The sequence below is a fragment of the Neoarius graeffei genome, chromosome 17 (genome assembly GCF_027579695.1).
Source record: "Neoarius graeffei isolate fNeoGra1 chromosome 17, fNeoGra1.pri, whole genome shotgun sequence".
Taxonomy (NCBI): Eukaryota; Metazoa; Chordata; class Actinopteri; order Siluriformes; family Ariidae; genus Neoarius; species Neoarius graeffei.
The window spans coordinates 48,403,773-48,427,949 of NC_083585.1; the positions used below are offsets into that span (position 1 = coordinate 48,403,773).

General features: G+C 43.4%; 1 protein-coding gene across 1 annotated transcript in view; it reads left to right on the forward strand.

Moving 5' to 3' along the window:
* Positions 1-24,177, forward strand: part of nphs1 (NPHS1 adhesion molecule, nephrin) — a 265,377-nt gene that overhangs the window by 144,230 nt on the left and 96,970 nt on the right. The window contains exons 10-13 of the mRNA XM_060897686.1: positions 11,062-11,203; positions 11,347-11,471; positions 21,525-21,693; positions 22,177-22,306. Coding sequence (XP_060753669.1) covers positions 11,062-11,203; positions 11,347-11,471; positions 21,525-21,693; positions 22,177-22,306 — 566 coding nt within the window. The remainder of the gene's footprint in view (positions 1-11,061; positions 11,204-11,346; positions 11,472-21,524; positions 21,694-22,176; positions 22,307-24,177) is intronic.

Genomic DNA, 24,177 nt, shown 5'->3' on the forward strand with positions numbered 1-24,177 from the left:
GTTGGTGCCTGTCGTGGCGGTAATCCCCGAATCCGGTGGTGGACACCTGTGGTGAGGGGAGCTATCAAGCTGATAAAGGAGTCCTATTGGGCTTGGTTAGCCTGTGTGTCTCCAGAGGCAGCTGGCAGATACCGACTGGCCAAGCGGAATGCGGCTCTGGCAGTCACTGAAGCAAAAACTCAGGTGTGGGAGGAGTTGGGTGAGGCCATGGAAAGTGACTTTTGGAAGGAATATTTTGAGGATCTCCTCAATCCACCTTCATGTTGTCTGAGGAGGATGCAGAGTCTGAGGGTGCTTGGGAGGACTTGCCCATCACAAGGGCGGAGGTTGCCGAGGTGGTTAAAAAGCTCCTCGGTGACTAGGCTCCGGGGGTGGATGAGATTCATCCTGAGTTCCTGAAGGCACTGGATGTTATTGGGCTGCCTTGGCTGACACACCTCTTGATGATGATGATGATGATGATGATGCCCTTTATTGTCACTAGTTACATGTACCAGCGAAATTAGCTGTCAACATGTCCGTACATATACAACATACAATTGACATAGGGTAGACAGGACAGGAAGACAGGGATAAAGATAAAAAGGAAAAACAACATGAGGAGAGATAAGGAAAAAAAAGAACACCCCCCCCCCCACTATGCTCCTGTCAGGAGTACAGTGTGGGAACATTTAAAAAACCTTTGCACATAAGCACACAACAACACAAGTACACTTTAAACACGGGACTTGAGGGTGGGAATCAGGGGTGAGGGGGGAGGGGAGGAGGTAATCCAGCGCAAGCAAGCAGCCGTCCGCTTCTGCAGCCATGAAGGCACTGGTCACGCACCTGCTTGTCACACTGGGGTTAAAATGGCAACTGCGGAGAGTTAGAGAAGGAATGCGAGGAATGCGAGAGTGTCTCCCGGCAGTGACCTTCAGGGGGAAATGTTGTCTCAGCAATGGCCTGAACCAAGGCCGGTGCTGTCTCAGGGCGCCGAATGTCGATAAGATATGAATTGTTTGGTCTTTCCAGACGCAGTCTTTGCACGTCCACACCGCTCATCCATATCTGTCCATTCCATCCATTCTATTCAAATTGATCTATGAAAAATGTATTCCTTGCAAAGCTGAAAGCTGCTCCGAGATAACAACCATTTTGTGGTTAAAGTTCTGAATGTCCACAGTCTGAGTGCCAACAGCTTTGCCCACCACTCCAATCATATCGGGCAGCTTTGTGGGACTTTGAACAGCTGTCACTGTTGTCTGATTTCCTCAATATACCAGGGCAATGCCTAATCCAATCAGCAAAAGTCCTGTAATCATGGTTCCGAATAGGTAGATATTTTCAATGTCCTCCACAGAAAGAATCGCCAGGCACACGACTTGCCACTGCTCCCACGCATCCATTGTGTAACCAGCCGCAAACATTCTGGCAGGACAGACGGGTTCCCCCGAACCCAAACTTCTCGTCGAGAAAACTGTGTCAATTTTGTTAGGAGACTAGTTTATCAATTCCGTGCTTTTTTTTAGTTTAGAAAGTAATGCAGGAAGAGTCTCTTCAAAAAGTACAGCAGACAAGACAAGACACAGAAGCACAAGCAGGGAAAAAAAGGAGGGAGAGGGAGAGCAGAAAATGCGACCGCCTTCCGTGGAAGCAAGGAGAGAAAAAAAACATTGCGTGGAGGTCGGGGACAGTGTCTCTGGATTGGCAGACTGGGGTGGTGGTCCCCCTTTTTAAAAAGGGGGACTGGAGAGTGTGTTCCAACTATAGGGGGATCACACTTCTCAGGCCCCTGGGAAAGCCTATGCTGGGGTGCTGGAGAGGAGAGTCTGGTCGATAGTCGAACCTCGGATTCAGGAGGAGCAATGCAGTTTTCGTCCTGGTCATGGAACACTGGACCAGCTCTTTACCCTTGCAAAGGTACTGGAGGGTGCATGGGAGTTTGCCCAACTGGTCTACATGTGTTTTGTGGACCTGGAGAAGGCTTATGACCGTATCCCTCATGATGCCCTATGGGGGGTGCTTCAGGAGTATGGGGTTCAGGGCTCACTACTGCAGGCCATTCAGTCCCTGTATGACCGGAGCAGGAGTTTGGTTTGCATTGCCGACAGTAAGTCAGACTCGTTCCCAGTGCATGTTGAACTCCGCCAGGGCTCCCCTTTGTCATTGGTTCTGTTGATAACTTTTATGGACAGAATTTCTAGGCACGGCCAAGGGGTGGAGGGTGTCAGGTTTGGTGGCAGCAGGATCTCGTCTCTGCTTTTTGCGGATGATGTGGTCCTGTTGGCTTCATCAATCTGTGACTTACAGCATGTGCTGGGATGGTTTGCAGCTGAGTGTGAAGCAGCTGGGATGAGGATCAGCACATCCAAGTCTGTGGCCATGATGCTCAGACAGAAACAGGTGGCATGCCTACTTCAGGTCAGGGGGGAGTTGCTACCTAAAGTGGAGGAGTTTAAGTATCTCGGGGTTTTGTTCACAAGTGAGGGTAAAGGGGAACGTGAGTTGGACAGATGGATCAGGGCAGCATCAGCAGTGATGCAGATGCTAAACCGGTTTGTGGTGGTAAAGAGTGAGCTGAGCCAAAAGGCAAAGCTCTCAATTTACTGGTCCATCTATGTTCCCACTCTCACCTATGGTCACGAGCTATGGGTAGTGACCGAAAGAATGAGATCGCGGATACAAGCAGTAGAAATGAGTTTTCTCCACAGGGTGGCTGGGCTCTCCCTTAGAGACAGGGTGAGAAGTTTGGTCATTCGGGAGAGGCTCAGAGTAGAACTGCTGCTCCTCCACATTGAAAGGAGTCAGTTGAGGTGGTTCGGGCACCTTGTTAGGATGCCCCCTGGACGCCTCCCAAGGGAGGTTTTCTGGGCATGGCCCCACTGGTAGGAGACCCCGAGGCAGACCCAGGATGTGCTGGAAAGGTTACATCTCTCGGCTGGGCTGGGAACACCTTGGTATTCCTCCAGAAGAGCTGGTGGAGGTGGCTGAGGAGAGGGAAGTCTGTGCTGTTCTGCTTAGGCTGCTACCCCTGCGACCCGGATTTGGATAAGCGGTAGAAGATGGATGGATGAATGGATGGATGGATGGATGGAAAAGTTAGCTGTTTTTAACTATGAATAAATGAGTAATACATTTGCAGTGATTAATATTATATTTAATAGGTCTAGGACTTCTAACTCGGATTATTGAAGCAACAATAGCCTATATTGGTAATATATCAGACTCATAAGAAATTGACTGAGATGCTTGTTGAAAATCAATTTATATGTGTGCAACCCAATTCTGAATATGCCCAATGTTCCTCGCATAAATATTTGTATCACCTTGATGACTCAAAATACAACCCTAGCTGATGAGTTGAATTATGTGTGTTAAATGAGGTAGAATGCTAAACTCTGCTAAACAGTGCTGTAGAACACAAGACCTGATATGATGATGTTTGTCCTTTGGAGTCAAAGATGACCATGACTGCAATTTGGTGGGTGGCGGTTGTGGGTCCAGAGGTGACTGATGAGGCTTTGAAGGTACGCCCACATGTCAGGCACGCGTGGGTAGGTGCTGTAATGGGGGTGGTGATAGTTCGAGCCTTCTGCACAGCTCATTTCTTCTGGGCCTCGGTGATGCTTTCATCTCTGCTGCATGTGCACCACTGGTGAGCTTTGCTTGCCATGCTGGATGATCCTGAGCAAGCGACTCCCAGGAGTTGAGATCGAGTTCTAGGGTTTTGAGGGACACTTTGAGATTGTACTTTAAGTGTTTCTTCTGCTCCCCATCTGGGTTGGGCTTTCTGAAGAAGAGTGTTAACACTTGGAAGTCCAGCCCATCACAAGACCTGATACTGGAGACTGACATTCCTGTTTAAGTTCCTTCATAATGTGGAATATGTCTTAAGCCTGCTTTTTTTGTGTAAAATAAAAGCAGGCATCACTTTAGAAAAATATTCTGCCATTCAGCATTACAGTTCCATGACTAAATGTTCAGAGAAAATGATCATTTCCAGGCTTTGTGCCTTTATGTAGCTCTGATTAATTTAGACACATTATTAATCATTGTGCTCCTTCGAAAGTAAGACTTTAAGCATTTCAGAGCTTTGAGCACATGATGAGTTCTGTCTTGAAGTCCAGGATGGTATAAAATGCTGTCAGATAAAAACCTTCTGGGGGTTTTGTGCTGACACACAACCACTTCCTAGAATGGACTAATTGATTAACACAAATTCTGCTATTATACTACAAAACAAATCTTACAGCCTTGACCATAGCAGCACTAGAATGACTCATCCTTTCGTTTCCTTTGAGCAATCTGTTCTTTCTTCTTATTTTATCTTCTTATTTTTACCCCATTTCTTTTTTGCTAAAGTTTGAGTTTAATGAAATGTAAGTGAATAAAAGCCAGCACAAGGCTGCCTAGCCCCTTTCCAAACCTCTTGTTCTTTTTGATAAATTTTCTATTTGATTACATTTTTCATTTGCATGCACCCAGTGCTATTTTATTACACGTCGATATATATTACAGGAGAATAAGAATGACCTTTTTGTGCCGTGCTGTTTCTGTGCTGTATTTTTCTCTCTACCTGTGCCTTTTGTGACGTGTTCTTTCTTCACTTGACAGTAATTAAGCGTGCACAGCAAGGTTATGAAGGTTAGGCTGAGGCCACCTCTCCACATGCACAAATCAGACCGCTTGCAAATGAGCTTGACATTAAAAGGGGGAAAGAAAGAGCTGTTTCTTCTGGATTGGGGAAAAAATAAAATCCTGTCAGAGACCTTTTGGATCTTTTATCTTTAACATGTATTTTTCTTTCAAACCTTGTAATTATTCTTTTTGAACCTTGGCACTGTAGAAGTCCATTGTAAAAAGCAAGTACATGAACAAATGCTTCACATTTGAACTTCTGGATCAAGAGATTATTGACTAGACATTAGATCAGTCACCCTTACCAATGATTTACTTTAATTGCTGACCTACTGTAGTGGAGCTGCAGACATGAATAGACATGATGTTAAAGGTCCCATGGCATGAAATTTTCACTTTCTGAGGTTTTTTAACGTTAAAATGAGTTCCTCTGACCTTCTTAAGTCACCCCAGTGGCTAGAAATTTCATAATGTGTAAACCAAACTATGCCCACCCTTTGAGAATGGCGCGTCAAAACGGCGCATTGATAAACTCTTCCCTTTACTACGTCAGCAAGGGAGATGATCCCCACGCCCCCCCTCTGGATTCCCACCCACTGTATGAATTGCCCGCCCAGTTGTAGTGAGGAGACCATAGAGGACACAACATGGCATCACCTAAAGGCCCGGTCACACAGCGCTTTACGGCTTTATCACGGCCAAAACCCGTCAAAAAGTGCTCTCCCGTGAAGCAGACGATGTTGTTCGTGTTGATGTCAAAGTTAAGACGTGTTACAGCCTCATCGCGTCTGTAGCACTGCCGATCACGTGTTGAGCGCGGACGTAAAACGGGCACTCCACTGCCATAGCACTGCCAAATCACGGGTAACCGCGGCTCAGCGTCGTTGGAAGAGCGGCTTGCTGCGCATATAAAAGCGGTCGCGCACGGCTGGTCTTCACAGTTGCCGATCCAGATCTCTTAGGCTGGTGTCAGTCTCTGCACAATTTCATCGTACATCGCAGGAGGCATCCTCATAAAGTTCTGAAAGGCTCTTGGATCTTCATTACGCAGCTCGACCATGAGACGGTCGTAAAGCCCAAGCTGAGGTCTCCTCGCAATCCAGTCACGCACCCAGATGTTCCGTACCACCCTCCTCCTCCTCCTCCTTCTTCTTCTTCTTCTCTCAGCAAGGATATGTTGAGCCTGTATCAGTTGGTTCTGTTGGTGCTGGAGCATTAAGATGAGGACATCACAGCGTTGAGGGTTCATGTTCACCCCTTGACATCTAGACTGCAAGTGCCGAGGTCTCAGAAAATTACGGTATTTACATGCCGCAAATCAGAAATGATGCAGAAGTGATTAGACAGTGATCAATCGAATTTAGAACTTGTTTGAGACGTCGTTTAACGGGCTTAGACAGTGCTATGTACGCGGAAAAATCCATTTCTCAGTGATAAGCCGCTAAACACACGCTATATCCCGTGATACCAACGCGTAACACCCGTCCGATGACCGTGCTCTTCCCATGATAGACCGCCAAACTTTCGCGTCTTACCACGTCTCCCCAAGTTTTAATAACGGCCGGGACACTGATTATCACGTGTTTTTCACGTGTGTTGCACGTCTTTACCACGTGTGCCGGCCGTGGTTGTCCGCGGTCTAAAGTTTTGAGCAGTCCAAAACTTTTTGCCGCGTCCGACGCCGTTCCGATTTTCCCCTGCGTCCTGTCACATCTGTATATCGACTGTAACACGTCTTAACTTCGACATCAACACGAACAACATCGTCTGCTTCACGGGAGAGCACTTTTTGACGGGTTTTGGCCGTTATAAAGCCGTAAAGCGCTGTGTGACCGGGCCTTAAGCGAGCGAAACATGGAAATTGCGCTGTACATGGATGTGACAACACAGAAAAGAATCTGTTTTTACTGCCGACAGGAGAGCCCCTGAAGACGCAGTGGCTTAATTTTATTTACTTCTATAATACGCCGTCGAGTCTACCTACAGTAAGACGGTGTATGTTTGTCGGAAGCATTTTCCTGAGGAATGTTTCCACAACTTGGGACAGTACAGGGCAGGTTTTGCACATCAACTGTCACTGAAGCCTGGGTCCGTACCAAGCATCCCTGCCGCATCAGCCACAAACACCGAACAAGTAAGTGTATAACTGTTAAGTCGTTTTGCCGTGTTTTAAAATCGGTGCGTTAACCTTGCAATGGCTACATTAGCTGTGCAGCTAACCGCTTCCTGCAGTTAGCCAGGTACTCTGCGCTACAAAACCAAAAAGCATGCAGCATGCTCTGTTAAACTGAGTTTAGTCTGGAAATTGACTGTAACTTATGAGCTTATGTTTTGCCGTGTTTTAAAATCGGTGCCACGTTAGCCTTGCAATGGCTACATTAGCTGTGCAGCTAACTGCTTCCTGCAGTTAGCCAGGTACTCTGCGCTACAAAACCAAAAAGCATGCAGCATGCTCTGTTATAATAGCCAATCAAAACAGTTTTTACAAAGACACCCACATTCTTTTTTTTAAGTCACTCGTTCATTTTATTTGTTTGTTTCTTCAGTAAAAACCCAAACATTTGTTGAATTTATTTTATTTCCTCGCGTCACACCTTAATGACGTCAGCGCACGGTATTTTTCTCTTCGCGGTTTGTTCCTTCTCTCTCGCCATAGTAAGACACCCACATCCGCTTGTTCTGACCCACTGGAGGTAGCGTCACAGTGCTGTTAGCCGATCAGAGGTAACACGTTTACATGTCATGAATATTAATGATAAGACCCACCCTCACCCTCTACCCTTCCCCGCCTCCATGCTTCTCATTAGGAAAACGACGCACTGGGAAAAGGGCTGAAATGGGGCTTTCTCCCAGGAGGCTATATCTACATGCAGAGGGTTCATTTCGAGAAAGGCTGTGGATATAACATCCGGAAACCTCCACGAGCCCGTTTAAAGCATCAACAAACCACCATGCCATGGGTCCTTTAAAAGCCCTTGTTTTTAAAAGCCACGTGGTAATTCAATGTTCATTCTTTATTTTTATCAAATAAAAGGATACTTCATGTCTTAAAGTAATGATAGACTGTTGTTCCCTGCAAAGATGACAATTGCCATTTATTTTAATAATTCTCATATGTTACTGAAAGGAAATAATATTTGAAAAAAAAAAGAATGAAAATCACTGGCAGGGTAGTGTGATGCAAAATGGATTATTTTCCTATAACACCATTTCCTAATGTTTTATTCCTCCAATAAAACAGCAATTTGCCAATAATTAAAGTTTTTATTAATCAAAGATAAAACATGTAGTTTTACATTTACATTTATTGTTGTGGAACATCAGCACAAAACAAGTTCCCTCATAAGCCTTTACTTTTTTCTCTCACTAGTAATAATAATAATGAATTAAAAAAAGTGCTATGTCCATTGCAAAGTCTGGAGGCTCTTGGAGACACTGGAGACTCTTTCCAAAAATGTTAACTAAATACAGTGGGGCAAAAAAGTATTTAGTCAGTCACCAATTGTACAAGTTCTCCCACTTAAAAAGATGAGAGAGGCCTGTAATTTTCATCATAGGTATACCTCAACTATGAGAGACAAAATGAGAAAAAAAAAAATCCAGAAAATCACATTGTCTGATTTTTAAAGAATTTATTTGCAAATTATGGTGGAAAATAAGTATTTGGTCAATAACAAAAGTTCATCTCAATACTTTGTTATATACCCTTTGTTGGCAATGACAGAGGTCAAACGTTTTCTGTAAGTCTTCACAAGGTTTTCACACACTGTTACTGGTATTTTGGCCCATTCCTCCATGCAAATCTCCTCTAGAGCAGTGATGTTTTGGGGCTGTCGCTGGGCAACACGGACTTTCAACTCCCTCCAAAGATTTTCTATGGGGTTGAGATCTGGAGACTGGCTAGGCCACTCCAGGACCTTGAAATGCTTCTTACGAAGCCACTCCTTCGTTGCCCGGGCAGTGTGTTTGAGATCATTGTCATGCTGAAAGATCCAGCCACATTTCATCTTCAGTGCCCTTGCTGATGGAAGGAGGTTTTCACTCAAAATCTCACGATACATAGCCCCATTCATTCTTTCCTTTACACGGATCAGTCATCCTGGTCCCTTTGCAGAAAAACAGCCCCAAAGCATGATGTTTCCACCCCCATGCTTCACAGTAGGTATGGTGTTCTTTGGATGCAACTCAGCATTGTTTCTCCTCCAAACACGACAAGTTGAGTTTTTACCAAAAAGTTCTATTTTGGTTTCATCTGACCATATGACATTCTCCCAATCCTCTTCTGGATCATCCAAATGCTCTCTAGCAAATTTCAGACGGGCCTGGACATGTACTGACTTAAGCAGGGGGACACGTCTGGCACTGCAGGATTTGAGTCCCTGGTGGCGTAGTGTGTTACTGATGGTAGCCTTTGTTACTTTGGTCCCAGCTCTCTGCAGGTCATTCACTACAGTAGGTCCCCCTGTGTGGTTCTGGGATTTTTGCTCACCATTCTTGTGATCATTTTGACCCCACAGGGTGAGATCTTGCGTGGAGCCCCAGATCGAGGGAGATTATCAGTGGTTTTGTATGTATTCCATTTTCCAATAATTGCTCCCACAGTTGATTTCTTCACACCAAGCTGCTTACCTATTGCAGATTCAGTCTTCCCAGCCTGGTGCAGGTCTACAATTTTGTTTCTGGTGTCCTTTGACAGCTCTTTGGTCTTGGCCATAGTGGAGTTTGGAGTGTGACTGTTTGAGGTTGTGGACAGGTGTCTTTTATACTGATAACGAGTTCAAACAGGTGCCATTAATACAGACAACGAGTGGAGGACAGAGGCACCTCTTAAAGAAGAAGTTACAGGTCTGTGAGAGCCAGAAATCTTGCTTGTTTGTAGGTGACCAAAGACTTATTTTACAGAGGAATTTACCAATCAATTCATTAAAAATCCTACAATGTGATTTCCTGGATTCTTTCCCCCCATTCTGTCTCTCATAGTTGAAGTGTACCTATGATGGAAATTACAGGCATCTCTCATCTTTTTAAGTGGGAGAACTTGCACAATTGGTGGCTGACTAAATATTTTTTTGCCCCACTGTATTTTCTCACAGAAAATATGACAAATATCTCATCTCATCTCATTATCTCTAGCCGCTTTATCCTGTTCTACAGGGTCACAGGCAAGCTGGAGCCTATCCCAGCTGACTATGGGCGAAAGGTGGGGTACACCCTGGACAAGTCACCAGGTCATCACAGGGCTGACACATAGACACAGACAACCATTCACACTCACATTCACACCTATGGTCAATTTAGAGTCACCAGTTAACCTAACCTGCATGTCTTTGGACTGTGGGGGAAACCGGAGCACCCGGAGGAAACCCACGCGGACACAGGGAGAACATGCAAACTCCGCACAGAAAGGCCCTCGCCGGCCACGGGGCTCGAAACCAGACCTTCTTGCTGTGAGGCGACAGCGCTAACCACTACACCACCGTGCTGCCTTATGACAAATATCACTTGTATATTTTTATTTATTACAATTTATTAGCTGTTACTATAGAAACAAAAATGTACTAGTCTTAAGAGTGAATTAATATAAAGGAGTGATAGATGGACAGACAGACTATATGGGACAAATATTATGGACGCCTGACCATCACACACACGTGTTTGCTGAACATCCCATTCCAGATCTCGTCCCCCTATGCTGTTCATGTTTTCCAGTTCATTCCAAAGGTGTTCAGTGGGGTTGGGGTCAGGGCTCTGTCCAAGTCACTCACTTTTTTTTCCAGACTAACCTTGGTAAACCATGTTTTCATGGATCTCACTTTGTGCACAGAGGCATTATCATGCTGGAACAGGTTTGGACCCCTTACTTCCATCCATCCATTATCCATAACCGCTTATCCTGTGCATGGTTGTGGGCAAACTAGAGCCTATCCCAGCTGATTATGGGTGAGAGGCGAGGTACACCCTGGACAAGTCGCTAGGTCATTGCAAGTCTGACACATAGAGACAAACAACCATTCACACTCACATTCACACCTATGGTCAGTTTAGAGCCACCAATTTGTCTAACCTGCATGTCTTTGGACTGTGGGGGAAACCAGAGCACCTGGAGGAAACCTGCGCAGACATGGGGAGAACATGCAAACTCCACACAGAAAGGCCCCTGTCGGCCACTGGGCTCAAACCCAGAACCTTCTTGCTGTGAGGCAACAGTGCTAACCACTACACCACCGTGCCACCCCCTTATGTCCAGTGAAGGGAAATTGTAATGCTACACCAAACTTAGACCATCCTATACAGTTGTGTGCTTCCAACTTTGTGGCAACAGTTTGGAAAAGGAACACATGAGTGTGATGGTCAGGCATTTACTTTTTTGCTCAGGTGTCTACACATACTTTTGACCATATCATGTAAATAGATTTACATGTTAGCATATTTTTTTTTAAGGGAGAGAATGGTGGGATGATGACGACATCGAACCTGACTCACACCGTGTCCAGGGAGGAAAACGGACTGTTGCTCACCTGTGAAGCATTTAATAAAGGCACACGGTTCTCCAGCATTCAAACCAAAACCCTCACTGTGTACTGTGAGCATGCTTTCATCTTTTCTACTGCATCATTTCCACTTTTTATTGTCACTGAACAACAATAAAAAAATGCTCTTAAATCAGACCAATTGCTCTCTCTCTCTCTCTCTCTCTCTCTCTCTCTCTCTCTCTCTCTCTCTCAGATCCTCCTCAGAAGGTTTGGTTAGAAGCCCCACCAGAAGGAACACTCCTGCGTTCAGGGATGACTATTCGGCTGGTGTGTTTTTCCAGTGGAGGAAACCCTACAGGGCACTTGACATGGTTGAAGGTATGTGTACACAGGACATATATAAAAGTCCTCCTACATCACAAACCCCTACCTTTTTAAACTGAGTTTCAGAACAAGACCCATGATGACTGACTTGTCACGCAGGTGGAACTGTTTCTAGACTGTAGGTGTGTGAGAGTGCATTTAGAACAATTTAAAGAGACATAGTGCTAGTGTGACTCTCACATCACAAGGTTTTTTTTTTATTATTTATTTACAGTGTCTTGCAAAAGTATTCTTCCCCCTTGGTGTTTGTCCTGTTTTGTCACATTACAAGCTGGAATTAAAATGGAATTTGGGGGGTTAGCATTATTTGATTGACACAACATGACCACGACTTTAAAGGTATTTTTTTTTTTTTATTGTGACACAAACAATTAATATGAGAAAAAAAAGAAAGAAATCTGGTGTGTGCATAGGTATTCACCCCCAAAGTCAATACTTTTGTAGAGCCACCTTTTGCTGCAATTACAGCTGCAAGTCTCTTGGGACATGTCTCTATTAGCTTAGCACATCAGCCACTGTGATTTTTGCCCATTCCTCAAAGCACAACTGCTCCAACTCCTTCAAGTTAGATGGGTTGCATTGGTGTACAGCAATCTTCAAGTTATGCCACAGATTCTCAATTGGATTGAGGTCTGGGCTTTGACTAGGCCATTCCAAGACATTTAAATGTTTCCCTTTAAACCACTCCAGTGTAGCTTTAGCAGTATGTTTAGGGTCATTGTCCTGCTGGAATGTGAACCTTCATCCCAGTCTCAAACCTCTGGCCGATTCAAACAGGTTTTCCTCCAGAACTGCCCTGTATTTAGTGCCATCCATCTTTCCTTCAGTTCTGACCAGCTTTCCTATCCCTGCAGATGAAAAACATCCCCACAGCATGATGCTGCCACCACCATGCTTCAATGTAGGAATGGTGTTCTCAGGGTGTTGGGTTTGTGCCACACATGGCGTTTCCCATGATTGTCAAAAAGTTAAATTTTAGTTTCATCTGACCAGAGAATCTTCTTCCATGTGTTTGGGGAGTCTGCCACATGCTGTTGGCAAACTCCAAATATGTTTTCTTATTATTATTTTTTTCTTTAAGTAATGGCTTTTTTTTTCTGGCCTCTCTTCCATAAAGCCCCACTCTGTGGAGTGTATGGCTTCAAATGGTCCTATGGACAGATGCTCCCATCTCCGCTGTGAATTTTTGCAGCTCCTTTAGTGTTATCTTTGGTGTCTTTTGTTGCATATCTGATTAATGTCCTCCTTGCCTGGTCTGTGAGTTTTCGTGGGCGGCCTTCTCTTGTCAGGTTTGTACTGTAGTGGTGCCATATTATTTCCATTTTGCTATCTCTGTGGGAGATTCAAAGTTTGGGATTGTTTTTTTATAACCCAACCATGATCTATACTTCTCCACAACTTTGTCTCTGACCTGTTTGGAGGCTCCTTGGTTTTCATGTTGCTTGCTTAGTAGTGTAGCAGAGTCAGGGTCCTTCCAGAACAGGTTGATTTATACAGACATCATATGACACTTTGATTGCACACAGGTGGATCTTAATCAACTAATTATGTGACTTATGAAATGAATTGGTTGGACCAGCTGTTATTTAGGGGGTTCATACGAAAGGGGGTGAATACTTATGCACACTCCAGACTTCTGCTTTTTCATCTTAATTATTGTTTGTGTCATAATTTAAAAAAAGCAATTTGCACCTTTAAAGTTGTAGGCATGTTGTGTAAATCAAATGGTGCCAACCCTCCAAAAATCAATTTTAATTCCATCTTCTTATGCAACAAAACAGGACAAACACCAAGGGGGATGAATACTTTTCCAAGACACTTTGTTTATTTATTTATTTGTTTGTTTAACAATTGCTAAAATGCATTAGTCATTTCCAAATGATTTTTCCCCAAAACTCAAACAGCACACAGCACTCTGTGTGGCCTAAATTGTAAATACATTTTTTGTTGTTGTTGTTTGCTTTGATGCATTTGTAAACAGAGAATGATGCATCTCAACATCCCAATTAAAAAAAAAAAAAGTTTTCAACCAAAACAGACTGAATTCAAGTTCAAAAACAAATGGATGGGAGATTAGCTGCCAAAGTATCAAATAGCAGTTAGATTAAAAAAAAATAGTATATCAATTGCCTAAAAAGTGGACAGGAATATCACACCACAAATACTGAATCCACCCTTCCAATAAGCCAACATTTCAAGGTGGTGCCTCATTGTCTCATTTGAAGATGGTGCATCATTGTCTTAGTTCAACATGGTACCTCAGTCCTTTAATTCAAGAAGGTGCTTCATTGCCTCATTTCAAGATATGCCTCATTTCAAGATATGCCTCATTTCAAGATGGTACCTCATTCCTTCATTCAGGAGGGTACCTCATTTCAAAATGGTGCCTCTTTGCTTCATTTCAAGAGGATGCCTCATTGCCTCATTTCAAGAGGGTGCCTTGTTTCAAAATGGTACCTCATTCCCTTAATTCAAGAGGGTGCCTCATTGCCTCATTTCAAGAGGGTGCCTCATTTCAAGAGGGTACCTCATTTCCTTAATTCAATAGGGTGCCTCATTGCCTTATTTCAAGATGGTACCTCATTTCAAGAGGCTGCCTCATTGCCTCATTTCAAAAGATGCCTCATTTCAAGATGTTGCCTTATTGCCTTAATCAGAATCAGAAACACTTTTATTGCCAGGTATGTGGACACACACGAGGAATTTGACTCCGGTTTCACTTAGCTCTCATAGTACAAAAACAGATAAAAAGTGTAAACACAAAACAAACAAACAAAAAAATGGTGTAATAGGTGCATAGTGCAAACTAATCCAGGTAAGTCAAGTATGAAATAGATAAATAAATATAAAGTATACAGTGTGCACAGAATGATGGTATGAGTGCAGATATTTTACAAGTGATATTACTGATATATGAATCTGGATTTTAGCTGTTCATCACAGAAAGGATTTTCCCTTTTGGTGCAATATGGTGCATAGTGCAAAGATGAAATAGTAAATATAAATATAATATAAGTAACAGTGAGCACAGAATGACAGTATGAGTGTGCAGATATTTTGCAAGTGATATTACTGATATATGAATCCGGATTTTAGCTGTTCATCACAGAGACAGCCTGAGGGGAAAAAAAAACTATTCTTGTGTCTGGTTGTTTTTGCATACAGTGATCTATATTGCCTCCCTGAGGGGAGAAGTTTAAACAGTTTGTGACCAGGGTGTGATGGGTCCGCAGAGATGTGACCTGCCTGTTTCCTGACTCTGGACAGGTACAGGTCTTGGATGGAGGGCAGGTTGACACCAATAATTTTCTCTGCAGACCTTATTGTCCGTTGCAGTTTGTTCTTCTCCTGTTTGGTGACTGATCCAAACCAAACAGTGATGGAAGAGCAAAGAACAGACTGAATGATGGCAGAGTAGAATTGTGTCAGCAGCTCCTTAGGCAGGTTGAGCTTCCTGAGCTGGCGCAGAAAGTACAACCTCTGCTGAGCCTTTTTGATGATAGTGACTGTGTTGGTCTCCCACTTCAAGTCCCGAGAGATTGTGGAACCCAGAAACCTGAAGCTTTCAACAGCAGTCACAGTGTTGTTGGTGATGGTGATGGGCAGCAGAGTGGGGGGGGCTCCTCCTAAAGTCCACTGTCATCTCCACAGTTTTGAGCGTGTTCAGCTCCAAATTGTTCTGACCGCACCAACAGACCAGCCGTTCAACCTCCCGTCTGTATGCAGACTCGTCACCATCTCGGATGAGGCCGATGACCGTTGTATCGTCCGCAAATTTCAGGAGTTTAACAGACGGGTCTCTTGAGGTGCAGTTGTTGGTATAAAGGGAGAAGAACGGTGGGGAGAGCACACACCCTTGGGGGGCACCAGTGCTGATAGTCTGAGTGCTGGATATGATGAGCCCCATCCTCACCTGCTGCTTCCTGTCAGTCAGGAAGTTAATCCACTGACAGGTGGAGGAGGTCACAGTGAGCTGGGTGAGCTTGGTGTGGAGGATGTCTGGAACAATGGTGTTGAATGCCAAACTGAAGTCCACGAACAGGATCCTGGCGTACGCCCCTGCAGTGTCAAGGTGTTGCAGGATGTAGTGTAGACCCATATTTATTGCATCATCCACTGACCTGTTTGCCCAGTAGGCAAACTGCAGGGGGTCTGTGATGTCCTTCAGGTATGACAACACCAGTCTCTCAAAGGACTTCATGACTACAGATGTGAGGGCAGCAGGCCTGTAGTCATTCAGTCCTGTGATATTGGTTTTCTTAGGAACCGGGATTATTGTGGAGCGTTTGAAGCATGAGGGGACTTCACACAGCTCCAGGGATCTATTAAAGATCTGGGTGAAGATGGGAGCCAGCTGGTCAGCACAGACCTTCAGACAAGAGGGTGACACACCATCTAGGCCAGGTGCCTTCCTGATCTTCTGTCTGCGGGAAAGCTGACAGACATCCTCTTCACAGATCTTGAGTGCTGGTGGGGGGTCAGAGGAGGGGGGTGGCAGAATGGCAGGGGGTGTAAATGGGTCTTTAATTACTGAAGGGGGGAGAGGTGTGAATGTGTTGAATCTGCAGTAAAACACATTCAGCTCGTCAGCCAGTTGATGGTTCACTGCAGTGTTGGGGGATGGTCTCCTATAGACCCTTTTCAGTCACGTGACCTTCGTAAACGCGACCACCATTTTGGACATGTAGCGGACTTCGGCTCGAATTGGTTTGAATGCAAGGAAGGCGACAAACGGAGAACATACAAGAAAAAGGAGCGAGATGCAGAAAACACCTTCGCTATCCAGCGACGTAGGGCATTTACAGGGCGAGCAGAGGTATTTTCAAAAATTGAGGTTAGCAGGCTTAGAGAGCGACGTTTATCTGCTTCCGCCTGGATTGTTTACAGACATACGGAAGTACACGAAGCCACGAAGACTGCAACAATAATACCTAACACACATTTAAGTATCCGTCGTAAAGACGTGAAACTCGTCGAGTGACGAGTGTGTTCATTGATAAGCTAACACAATCTAAAAGTAGACATACCATCACACTGCCCTGGCGCTGTGTACAGTTTACCTTCTATGGTTTGTGCACTCACTATTTGCCATTACTTTCTCCAACCGTTGTTACAGATTACAGGGAACGGCCTGGATTTAAGAGACAAATACATGCTCCTCTTGTTTTGAACACTTATTTGTAGGCAGTGCTTAATTTGTAAAGTGGGAGGTCCCGGAGTGCAGAGGATGAGCGGCTCCGGTGCAGAAAAAAAGTGGGGGAGAGGGGGACGTGGCGCTGCGCTTCTGGGCATGTTTTGTAATAACACTGCAAATTAAGTTCATCTGCAGATATTTTGTGGATGTTGTTTTATGAGAGAAATCACCAACAAGACAGATATCAAAATCAGACATTAACACTAAATAAACTTGCATTTTTTTATTTAATTATTTGGTTTGTTTGTTTTTTTTTTGTTACATAGTCAAAAGAGGTGTCGGATCACCGGATCCAGTGTAAATAGCTGCCGAAGCCAATGCCCGAGGTTCCGGAGCGCGCTCCCGTTTGCTCCCCCTCAAATTAAGCGCTGTTTGTAGGACACTGCCTCTGATCTGTCCTACAGTCTACCAACAGCAAAGGAACACAACGCTAGCTAATGTTGTTAGCTAATAGCTACTACAGAAGAACAAAGAGGTTACAATGGGTTATTTTAGCCTATTTGGTTACACACTCGCCGCCACAGAATGTTAACAGCAATGTAATGCCTTTTCTGGCTAATTTTATTCGTCTTACCTCCAACAAAGTGGTCACTGCACAAGCACTGGTATGCCGAGGGCTGCTAATCTTTCCTGTTTATGGCCGCTATCCATCTTCTCCGTCGGTCAGCATCTACCGGGATCCGATAAAATGATAACCCTTGCCTTGTTTGTTGATGGTTACTACATCCAGGTGCACAACAATATAGTGGCATGATGGAAGTCTTGCTGAAAATAAACACTTTCTTTGCTGCCATTCCTCAATGCTGGCTGTGGTAAACTACTGGTAGTACATGTCCAAAATGGCGGCCGCGTTTGTCGTGACGTCACGTGAAAAGGGTCTATAGTCAGTAATGTTCTGCAGGCTTCTCCACACTGACGTCCGCTCGTTTGCTGAAAGGCTGTTTTTAATCTTATCAGCATAGGTCCTCTTAGCTGCTTTCACCTCCATTGTCAGTGTGTTTCTGGTCTGATTATACAGAACTCTGTCTCCACTTTTGTAGGCCTCTTCTTTGTTCTGATGAAGTTGCCTGAGTTTTGCAGTGAACCAGGGTTTATTGTTGTTGTATGTGCGGAAGGTCTTGGTGGGCACACACATATCCTCACAAAAACTGATGTAAGATGTCACAGTATCAGTCAGTTCATGCAGGTCTGAGGCTGCATCCTCAAAAACATTCCAATCAGTGCAGTCAAAGCAGGCTTGTAGTTCCACTTTGGCCTCATCGGACCATCTCCTCACCGTCTTAACTACAGGCTTAGCAGCTTTCAGCTTCTGCCTGTAGGATGGGATAAGATGAACCATACAATGATCAGATAGTCCCAAGGCTGCATGGGGGACAGAGTGGTATGAGTCTTTTAAAACAGTGTAACAATGGTCCAGAGTGTTAGTCCCTGGTGGGACACTTAATGTACTGTTTATATTTTGGCAGTTCATGACTGAGGTTTGCTCTGTTAAAGTCCCCCAAAACAATGAGCAAAGAGTCTGGTGTTTTTTTCTCCACATTGTTTCTCTGGTCAGCCAGGTGTTGTAATGCCCCATTAATACCCGCCTGAGGAGGGATGTAAACTCCAACCAGAATAAACGAGGAAAACTCTCGCGGAGCATAAAACGATTTGCAGTTTATGAATAATGTCTCCAGAAGAGGACTGCACGATTTGTTTAGAAATGTGACATCAGTACACCAACCTTCGTTAATGTAAAAGCAGACTCCGCCTCCCCTCGTTTTCCCCATGAGCTCCATTTCGCAGTCCGCTCAGTGCAGGTGAAATCCAGGCAGGTGGAGAGAAGAGTCCGGGATGTGCTTACCGAGCCAGGTTTCAGTGAAGCACAAGGCAGCAGATCTGTTAAAATCCGTGTTGATTGTGTTGAGGAGCAGCAGTTCGTCCATCTTATTGGCCAGAGAGCGGATGTTAGCCAGGTGAATAGACAGGAGCGCAGTGCGAAACCCCCGCTGCCTCAGCCTGACGAGCACACCGGCTCGCTTCCCCCGGTGTCTCTGGCATCCTCGGCGTAATCCATAGAGAGCTGCTGCTCCTCCAACAAGTAACTCTGGAAAACTTTCCAGATCAATGAAAGCTGATGAAACAACTTTACTGGTGATTATTCCAATGTTTATAAGTTCTTCTCTGGAGTATGTGACCAGAGAAGCAGTGCAAGAAACACAACAAATACACAAAAACATAGAAAGTACCAGAGAGCGAAGTACCGAGGCAACCGTCCACGGCGCCATCTTGGAAACTAGATGTTAATTCAAGATGACATCACTTTATCTCCTAAATTCTTTATTACCCCATACAGAAGATCGTTTTTTTTTTCATGCTATGGTTAAAATAGTTATCTGTTTCTAACACTTACTTTCCTATTTGCATTTTCTTGTGATATATGTGATATTCCTTACAATTATTGTAAAATGTACCCTTCTCTTTGTAACTGAATAATGTTTTTTTTTTTTTAATAATCACCCAAGTGACATCAATAATATAAAACAAAGAAAAATATCTATTTGTTGCTTGGGTGTTTCTTTTTTTTATCATTGTTGCTATTCTGCTATTTTGATTAAATGTACTTAGAAGAGAAGGAGTGCATGTCTTGTGGGGTTTTGAGAATTTTTGTGCATTTGAGTCATGAAATGAGCCTAGGTGCTAAGCTGGGTGTTTGTACAGAGAGAGGTGTGAAAAACTGAACTTGATAATGACTAATGCTTGTTAGCATTTGAAAAAAATTACAAGATGCAATGTGTTTTTAATTGTGTAGTTTGACAGCTATATCTTTGCTGTTGTTGTTGACTTCTTAGTCTTGTTCCTGAGAAAACACAAGGCTGTCCATCCTTAACAAATATATATAGACACACACACACACACACACACACACACACACACACACACACACACACACCATACACTTTTTTAGTCTATTTCTATGGAGTATTCACCATATAAGTCATGAATATAGAGAACAACAAACCATAATAATAATAATAATAATAATAATAATAATAATAATAATTTCAATTCATATAGTGCCTTCACAAACCCAAGGATGCTTTACAGAGTTACACACACACACACACACACACACACACACACACACACACACACACACACACAAAAAAAAAAAAAAAAAAAAAAACACACACACTAGGAAGAGTAGTATGAGGTAAAGAGGAAAGTTTTCAGGCTAGCTTTGAAGGAAGAGAGAGTGGAACAGTCACAAAGTGATTGTGGTCATGAATTCCAGAGTTTAAGAGCAGCAACACTGAATGATCTGCCACCCATAGATGCCAGTTTAAAACATGGGACAGTCAAAAGTCCAGAGACAGAAGATCTGAGGGAGCGGGAGGGACAGCACAAATGAATTAGCTCACAGAGATAGGAAGGGGCGAAACCATGAAGAGCTTTATAAGTTAGTAGCAGGATTTTGTATCTAATCCGACAGATAACTGGCAGCCAATGCAGTTGCTGTAGCACAGGAGTGATATGAGCAATGGTGAGTATGAGGACTCTAGCTGCTGAGTTTTGGATGTACTGCAGGCGGTTGAGCAATGTGGCAGGGAGACCATAAAAGAGAGAATTGCAGTAGTCAAGAAGAGAAAAGATAAACACATTGACCAACATTTTGGCATCAATTTCAAAGAGAAGAGGGCAGAGACATGCAATATTGCGGAGGTGAAAGAATGCATTCTTAGTAATGAGTTTAAAATGGGGTTCAGACATAAGGGCGGAGTCAAAGAGAACTCCAAGGTATTTTTTTATAACTTTGGAAGGACTAATAGACACACCATCAATGTCAATAGTGAAATTGGAGAAGCTCAAAACTTGTCTTTTGGTACCTACTAATAGAACTTCCATTTTGCTAGCATTAAGGTAGTTCTTATGCAGCCATTGCTTGAGGTCAGTGATGCAAGTCCTTAGCAGCTGAACAAAGGCTATGGAAGGGGCGATAGTCTCATCTCATCTCATTATCTCTAGCCGCTTTATCCTGTTCTACAGGGTCGCAGGCAAGCTGGAGCCTATCCCAGCTGACTATGGGCGAAAGGCAGGGTACACCCTGGACAAGTCGCCAGGTCATCACAGGGCTGACACATAGACACAGACAACCATTCACACTCACATTCACACCTACAGTCAATTTAGAGTCACCAGTTAACCTAACCTGCATGTCTTTGGACTGTGGGGGAAACCGGAGCACCCGGAGGAAACCCACGCGGACACGGGGAGAACATGCAAACTCCACACAGAAAGGCCCTCGCCAGCCACGGGGCTCGAACCCAGACCTTCTTGCTGTGAGGTGACAGCGCTAACCACTACACCACCGTGCCGCCCTGGGGTGATAGTGATGTAGATAATAATAATAATAATCTCATCTCATTATCTCTAGCCGCTTTATCCTGTTCAGCAGGGTCGCAGGCAAGCTGGAGCCTATCCCAGCTGACTACGGGCGAAAGGCAGGGTACACCTTGGACAAGTCGCCAGGTCATCACGGGGCTGACACATAGACACAGACAACCATTCACACTCGCATTCACACCTACGGTCAATTTAGAGTCACCAGTTAACTTAACCTGCATGTCTTTGGACTGTGGGAGAAACCGGAGCACCCGGAGGAAACCCACACGGACACAGGGAGAAAATGCAAACTCCGCACAGAAAGGCCCTCGCCAGCCCCGGGGCTTGAACCCGGACCTTATTGCTGTGAGGTGACAGCGCTAACCACTACACCACCGTGCTGCCCAATAATAATAATAATAATATCATCAAATCTGAGTGCTTTGTGAATAAATTTGAGTATGTGTGTGTCTCTGTCTGTGTGATATTAGAATGGTAATATTGTCATGGTGCCATCAAGCCACATCCAGTCTGAGCGTGGTGTGTCACGGGAGTTTCTTCTCACTCTCCAACCCAGCGATAATTTAGCCACATATCGCTGCAATGCCACAAACGAGGCCGAGAAAGTAATATCAGCTGAGACTAAACTTCGGGTCCAATGTGAGTCAATCATAATATACTTAGCATGTATTTATGTCTTTTTAAATATTCAGGATTAGTTTTGTTTTGTTTTTAGTTTATTTATGACAATTAAACAAATTTGCAACCTTAATCAAAGCTGGGCAAAATAATTACCAAAACTAAAATTATTCTGCTGCAGTATAGAAATTATAATGCTATCTGATTCATCAAATGACTTTCACTGCTCAACATGATTCTCAGAAAACGCTGATGGTGCTTCTGGTTGTGGATTGAAAACAGAGCCAACCTCCAGAGATCACTAGCCTGGACAGATTACCTTAATCTCCCCTAACTTTTGTCAATAGATCTGTAGCTCTGTGATCATTATTATTAGCGAAAGTATCATTGTGATCACTCAGTCTAGCAGATCAGATCTTTTGGGACACAGGTCTGAGTACAATGTTAGAGCTGTTTCTTTTGCACTCATGTGTTCTGTTGTTGCATGTTGGGTGCCTGGTAAAGTTCCTGCAATAAGTTTGGAGATCATGGTGAAAGAGACGGAGCTGCGTGCTGGAGAGACGATCACAATGGACTGTCTGGCTGGAAGCAGCAACCCAGAAGTTAATATCAGCTGGAGTCTGGGTCCCATCAGGTAACAAAGTTCACACAGTACAGTTTATTGTTATGACCCTTTAAAGGTGTTTATTATGAAAGCTTGTATGAAAAGATACAAGTTCAAATAATACACAGCTTTATCTCACAATTGCAACTTTATCTCTGAAATGTGACTTAATATTGCACAATTGCAACTTTATATCCCACAACAACTAATTAGTATTTCTTAATGACTTAGTAACATCACACAATTGTAATGTACTGATTCTGTTTCCGTTAATCCAAGCACAATGAAATCAAGCCTATGCAGCTGTGTGTAAACAAGGAATATAACCTATTCAGTAGGGTATCAGATAAACTCAATATACATGTTTTTCTGGAAAATATAAAGGATAAAGTTCTCGAAAAGTATTATACAAAGTTTGGTTATGAAAAAAAAATCAAAAACTTTCTTTGCGCCATTATTAAAATAAGTAAGGAATATCGCAAAACCACTCTACTATAGGCAGTGTTGGGAGTAACGTGTTACAAAAGTAATGAATTACTGTAATGCATTGCTTTTTGCAGTAACACGGCAATGTAAGGCATTACAGAAAAAAAAAAAAAAATTGGTAATATTTTACTCGGTACAAATGTCAGTAACGCGCATTACAATGCATTTTTAACCTGGAATGAAGTGGTGGGCTTTTTTTTCCTTCATACAAATTCGCCAAAATCACGCGAGATCAGCAGAGGTGAAATGTCTGCGCAAAATGTTTCACTTCCTTTTCCTTTAGGCTAGTCAGACAGAAGAGAGAGATGAGTGAACCTGCAGCTGATCTAACGTCAGATAGCACATTCTCCAGATGGGTATACGCCCATTACTTTAAGTTTGTGAAAAATAAGGATGTGAAGAACATCGTAGTCAAATGCACTTTGTGTGCTAAACCTGAAGAACGTCCACTTCCCGAAATAGCACCAGTAATTTAACTAAACATTTACAGAGGTGCCATAGTAACATGAAGTTAGCAAGGAAGCAAGCGGAGGATGAGAGTGGCGATAAAATCACAAAGCAGCCAAAATTAACGTTCTGCTGCTCTGAGATGCTACTTCAGCCTCAAGAGGTTAGGAGACTTGTGGCGGAGTATGTTGTTGAAGATATGCTGACAGTTTGTTTACATTCCTGTATAACTGAGTTTTTTTTCTGGTCGGAAGTCAGACTAAAGTGATTGAGCTGCCTTTCCTTCGAGGGCTAATAGGCCTAAGCACTTCAATATCATTAAAAGCACTTTGATTTTGTTATTTCTAATTCTGTTTTTCGAAATGTGACTGGGTAGCCTCATATAGCTAATAGTCATTGTCTAGCTGTGATTTAAAAGGCTTGTGGGGTTTTTTCAGGCCAGTTTTATTGTAGGCTACGATTTGCCATAATATGTTCATTTTTGTTAAAATTCTGAAATGGAGTCATATCCCTTAGGGCTAATCTTTTTTTTTTTTTTATGAAGCATAAACTATGCTTAATGCTGTACACTTGAAAACAATAAAGGCATAGAAATGCTAATTTTGTATCCTGTCATATCTTTAGACATTACAATACAATACAGTTCAATTAATGTTAATATGAATAGGCCTAAAGTTACAGTATTTCTATCACAATTTGCCAGACTTTCACCTTTTGTCTGTTCTTGCGATGATTGTTCCTTGTATTGTGCCATGAGCCATCACTGTGGCTATTATATTCTAGTGTTTTTAACCATAAGCCTAGCTCAGTCAGATACCACATCACCTTCCACTGGATGTGTGATGAGCTAATTGAGCGTCTTGAGCTACATTTAGATTGCCAAATCCATACTTCCAGTTATTTTGGTGAGAGTAACTTAAAAGTAATGCAATAGTAGTGTAATACCTTACATTTTAATTACAGTAATA